The 6,000-nt window shown below is 41.4% G+C and overlaps 1 protein-coding gene across 7 annotated transcripts in view; it reads right to left on the bottom strand.

Annotated features, from left to right (window-relative positions):
* Positions 1–5,467: 5,467 nt before the first annotated feature.
* NTNG1 (netrin G1) overlaps positions 5,468–6,000 on the bottom strand; it is a 340,027-nt gene continuing 339,494 nt past the window's right edge. For 6 of the 7 annotated variants that reach the window (XM_040998490.1, XM_040998491.1, XM_040998485.1 and 3 more), the window contains one exon: positions 5,468–5,705. In XM_040998490.1, the coding sequence (XP_040854424.1) occupies positions 5,476–5,705 (230 nt within the window). In that variant the 3' untranslated portion in view covers positions 5,468–5,475. The remainder of the gene's footprint in view (positions 5,706–6,000) is intronic. The other variant, XM_040998486.1, reaches the window with a different exon arrangement.

The following is a 6,000-nucleotide window of genomic DNA, read 5'->3' as shown; positions in this document are numbered from 1 at the left end:
AGCCCTCCTTCAGAGCGCAAATACAAACGAACAAAAATGACATTATGTTCTTGCCTGCCGGAGGCAAAAAGAATCACCTATTCTTAACAGGCCTTGAGGTGTGTGATTTTCTGCCATTTTCCTTCTTTTATTAGATTAGAATGACTGCCCCTTGTAAGAGCCAAGCAGTAACGTGGCACTATCAGGGCAGCTGGAGGATACAACTGTGCTACCTTATGTCTTTAAAGTAACTTAACGCATCCTTGCTGTGCAGGAATTTCAGAATCTTTCCAGACAGATGCAGATGGGGTAGTAATTAACTTTTCTCTTTCCAGTCAAGTCTTTCTTTTTTCTCATGGAATTCATAGTATACTAATTAAATATGAGTTTAAAGTAACGCCTCTGTAAAAATGGGACTAAGTTAAGAAAATGGGCATTATTTTTACTTCCAATCCTTTGCAGTTTGCTTCCACCAGCCTTGCTAAATCTTTAGTGCTAGCATAATTAGATTTTTGCAGAATAATGGTCCATTTTGCCAGTTACGATTTCAGTGTTAGTAAAAACATCACGTTGTTTTTAATGTTACTACTACATTTGAATTCACCCATCAATTAAGAGCAGCTTTTGAATGAAGGGAGAAGGAAGAAGGAGAATTCCAGCATGTATTGAGTATTTAGTTGTCCAAAAACACCATCCTATGAAACCATTTAAGTCTTCTTACTGGACTTGCTTTAGGACCTGTTCTAAAAATGTGCTAGGGTTGGATTTTTCTGCCATTACAGATCACGAGTAATTGCAGGTTATTTGATACTAATGTAAGTTTTCCCACAGATATTGTTTTCTCATTCCTAGTTAAATGCAATTGTATGGCTTGCATAAAGGATAGGTTGTTTCTTAGTTATTGGACTCTGCACATGTAGGATGAAGAAAATATGTGAATCACACCATACCAGATGTTGTGGGGAATGAAAGTCCTCTATGTTCCCAAGATTCTTGGGAAAAATTCAAAATATGATAGTTGTTTCTGAGCACTGTACACCTGGAATTTGTTGGCATCGATATTAGGCTACTAAAGGAAAAAAATACTTTTCGTGTGACATGAAAGTATCATTTAGTGAATAATTGCATATGGAAAAGGGCACAAATTTTAGAATAGTTGTGCCAGTTAATAACTTGTTATCTCCTAGAGATGACATTGACTACAATCTAATCCTGGTCTCCTTAGGCAAAGAAACCCTTGTCCATGAGGAGAAATCCTAATCAAAACCTTGAAGGCATCTCTTATCTCTATTGTCATCCTTGTTATTACTAAGGCTGACCTGTTGGAAACAGAAAATGAAACTTGAGTTTTACCTGAATATCCATATCAATCTAAGACACTACCATCTTTATCAGTTATAACTGTAAGTATAATATTTAAGTTCAGATTCCTGAAGCTGAGGCTTTAAATCACATCAGATCAAGCATAAAAAAAATTCCATACGTAACAAATATATGGTACACATACTTCAGTTTCCGCATAGACTGTTCAATCCTGTGAGTGGAGAAATGGTTAAATAGGTATTTTATTTAGTATTTAACAATAGGTGCAATACAATGACTCATTTTCCATGTAGCACAGAACATTCCATTTCAAATACTGGCTCTTTATACCCCAATAGGACTGGACAGTTGAAAGCAGAGGGAAGGAGACCGAACAAAGGATTTTCTTACAGCTTCCTCCATTTCATCCCAAACTCTTTGATCCCCCAAAAGCCATGTGTTCAAGAAGGGATTTGCTACAGCATTAACAAGAGATAGTTGAACTGTAGAATTTGTGTGTTCTTCCAACCTGTCCTTTCTTTATGTTACCTGGGTGATATGTGTGAGTCTAGGTAGGGATTTGACTCAAGGGTGTGTTAGAAACATCCAGTCCTATGGGTCTTAGAGCCCAGGACGGAAGTACCAATGAAGGTCCACAGGCATATGGTTAACTAGTTAACAGTCATACATTAAGCTAACGAAACATTAAATACCTTGTGGTCCATCCTGCTGCTTTGACTCAAGTGTGGCCCCTAGAAGCCTTTGCATTGCTTAAGCTTAGGCTGCTCTGACTCCCATTCTGAATATACCCTGAACTGGAGTGGCTCTTGTCTATGCCCTACATCCCACAAGCCTATCTCTATCTTTCAGAGCCTGTGCTCTGGTTTTCCCTGTGTAGGGAGGCTCCTCATTCATGTGTGAATCTCCCAGAAAGCACTGGAGGTTCAGGCACCAACCCTTACGCACGTAGGCATCTTTTATGCCCAGGAGCATACTCATGATGCTGGCTTTTGTCAGTGTTGAGACTGCTGGGAGCAAGTGTATGCCATGTACTAGGAATGAGTGAGGACTTCTAAGGGGCAGGAGCTGCAGGTTCCTGGCAAGTGTGGCAAAGCTGGAGGAGGGTCCCAATGGGCCTCTGTGTCACCCCCACATCATAGCTGAGTATGTTTTCTTCTTTCCTGTAGAGAGTAACACTTCTCTATAGCTAAAATACTGTCCCATTTTTTGAAATGTTACGCTCACCAATAGTGTTGGTGGAAACATACTTGTGTTTTATTCTTTTGGAAAATGAACAGATTGACCTCATTTAATCTGCTTATGGGGATCTACCCATGTGGAAGCGAACTGGAATGTGGGGACAATTTTATACTCTTTTCACTCTAGTCTTTCCTCAGTTCATAATGTTGTAGGTGAAGTCAGATTTGCAAGAATTCTGGAAAATAGCAGGTAAGTAAAATCCACTGAGGGTTTTATTTTCCCCTCAAAGGAATAGGCGCCTTAGAAGAACTTGAGACCCCAGATTAAGAAAGAACATTTCATTTCCATTTATTATATACCTAAAAGTGAATTTTTATTAAAAGCAGATCACATCACTTCAGGAAATTCAGAAAACTATATCTAAATATACTGAACGCAAGATATTCCTCATCAATTTAGATTCTTATAACCTCATAAAGATAAAATGCAGATGAATTGATTTAGATCAGAGCTTCATTAAATTTGAGAATTAGCTTTTGGAATCTACTGTATTGAAATGTGCAGTGTCTGATTCCTGAGCATTGTGATAAAGCCATGAGTGAATAATGATAAAGTGCATCACTGCCAGAAATAACACAGTCTGCCTTTGGTTTGCGCTAATATACGGTAAGACAACTTAAATTCCAATTTTAATATTAGAAATCCACCTCATTATAAGTAATCTCAACATTGTATGTTATCAGAATTTTCATGTGCTTTCTTTGGTGAGCCTGAAATATAATTTTCTGTTTATGCTTCTAATGTAAATCTGCAATTTCTGGTTGGCCACTCTGGCGCGAAGCCAGAGCTTCTAATGTATTTCCATCTTTTCTTATTTCTTCTATCAAAAGAGACTGTTGGTTTGAATAACAAACGTTCAATCGACTTAGACGTGGGGTGGCAGGCAGTACAGGCATTACCTGTTTACCTTTTATTGCCTTCTTTGAATTGGCTTTTCTGGGAACAAAACCAATAAGACACGCTGTTCCTTCATCTAGTTCTTGCAGGTTGTTTATCAGAGGACATCCTCCCCAACCTGCCCTTCAGCAAAGAGTGGCAGCAGGGAGATGATCAGACCGAAACCCGGCTTCCAGCCTAGTGCTGTCACAGCTTACTGTTCACCCAGTCGTAGAGGGATTCACTGTCCACAAGGCTCTGGCCAGGGCCGATAATTATTTTTGATTCCCGGAGCTGCTGCTGCTGCTAACACATTTGTAACTCGTGGGACAACAGTGCACTGGGAATGGAACGACCGTTTTAGTCCCTTTGACAGTTGCAGAGGTTCTTGCCCATATCCCCCCTTGGCTGTCTTGTGCAGTAATTGGCCTAATAAAAGGCAGAAATAAGAATTTATTACACCTTGGGCAGTACTTAAAACAAACTTCATTCTTACGAACAGCAGTTCTGTCTACTTGCTGCTGTATAGTTGATATTTCCACCAAGTACTTAGCCTGAAAATATTCAAAGTCAAACTGCGAATCATTCAATGTCCCTGCTAGTCTCCTGGCTCCCAGGCAGCCTCTTAGGATACTCCATGTAAACACTGTATTTGGAAAAATACATAGATCAGCATCCCTAGAGTCACATGATCACCATCAATCTGTGAAAATAGCATGACTTAAAAATAAAAGTCTCTTAGTACTGTGCCAACAGGCTTTGGCATAATCTTGGCAATCACTTAGAATTTTTTTTTTTTGCTGTTATAATTTTTCCCAAGTGGAAATAGTCTCATATTTTGCAGAAATTGTCCAAGCTAGTGAACATCAATCCGTCTTCCTGGGTACTAAATTCGTCAGCTGAACATATTCAGTCCACACAGAAATCAGTAAAGTGAGTGTGAAACTGCTCGGTGGCTGCTCCTTTCAGCTTAAGAAACTGCAATACAAATTCCTGAAACCGTTTATGCAGGAATTTTTATTCTTTAAATCTTCCAGTGTTAAAGCAACAGGAAAACATTTAGAATGTCCTTTGGTGGAATCTTATTACACTTGTTATATATGTAAACGGATATTCTTTGATGCCAGCACGTTCGTTGCCCTTACAGAGGAATCTCTGCACAATGAAACGAAACAAAAAAACGAAAGAAGACAAAATAAAATGTCAGTCTCTGCTGATTTGAATTAGATACATGAACAGATTGTCTGGTAACACAAATTGGCAATAATACAAAAAATCTACATATTACAGTATTTCAAGAAAAATAACTTCATTTGAATACAAAAGGATAGATACACTTTCTCTTCCTATGGCCACTCTGGAATAGTGGGTGTGCCTCGCACTGGGTTGATTCAGTGCTGCTAAGAAATACAGGGGTGTGACTGGCTGGCGCTTTTGGAGGGGGCTGGTACACATGTGCATCACTAACGTCAGACAAAGAAATCTTTCAACCAACAAGGGTTACAGAGCAACGTTCACTAAAGCACAGGTTGGAAGGGATCTGGGGGCTGAAGCAGGCCAGTATGGCAGCTTGTAACAGACTTCCTTAAACGCACTAGGTGCTCGGCTTAGGCGCCAGACGCTTCTATTTGGTGGTCCACACATGGAACAGAGAGCGGTTCCAGGGTGCACTGCGCAGGAGTCTCTAATGTTTGTAGGTCGGTTGGTTGGTTTGTCTTTTTCTCTTTCCCGTTTGGGGGGCTGTCACAGCCTTTCCAATCCTCAGTAAGCTCTGCAGTTGGCAAATGTGAGTTGCCAAACAGTTGTCAACTCCTCTGGAGTCACAAGGGAACAGTTTTGACTCCAATGTGCTGTCCACGGCTGATAAATATGGCTTAGTTCAATTAGGCCCTCTTAGTTTGCACACTTTGTTGGAGTGGGATGTCGTGTGTGTGTGTGTGTGTGTGTGTGTGTGTGTGTGTGTGTGTTGTATTTCTACGTTGGTACCAAATACTGGGATCGCCTTTGCTTCCCCTTGGCGCAGGCGGGTCCCACGGGGCGAACGCAGTGCCTAGGACCCTAAGGGCTGGCGGACCCCAGCAGCGCGCCCAGCAGCGCCAGCAGCAGCAGCCAAGGACTGCAGTGCCCGGGCGACCCCTCGCCCGAGTCGGGCCCGCAGCTGCCGGACTCCTCGCACCGCAGCTTCTCGCAGAGAATGCCTGTGTAAGCGGCTGGGCACAGGCAGCGCACATTGTTGTGGCACGTCCCTCCGTTCTGGCAGTGCAGGAGCTCGTTGTCGCAGACATTCGCTGTAGAGTAAGGGGGACGGGGAAGGGGAGGAGAAGTAGAATCAATTTAAGTTCCTCTGGTACATTATGTTTTCAGCTTTAAAAAAAAATATCGATTCCGTGTCCCCCTCCCTCTCCCTCCAACTAAACATGTGACTCCAATTTCCAAACAAATGTGGCTTGCTGTCTTTGTTTTGATCATGTTAGTCCTTTTCGTATAGATTTTTTGTTGCAGTCTTGGATATCATCGCTGTCCATTTCAGGGTGTCGAATACCAAGTAATGCAATACTCCTGCTGTGGTATTGTCTTTTCTTG

Source organism: Ochotona curzoniae, unplaced genomic scaffold, assembly GCF_017591425.1.
Source record: "Ochotona curzoniae isolate NIBS_2020 unplaced genomic scaffold, NIBS_Ocur_1.0 scaffold_1037, whole genome shotgun sequence".
NCBI classification, from domain to species: Eukaryota; Metazoa; Chordata; class Mammalia; order Lagomorpha; family Ochotonidae; genus Ochotona; species Ochotona curzoniae.
This window is presented reverse-complemented; position numbering and strand designations above follow the sequence as displayed.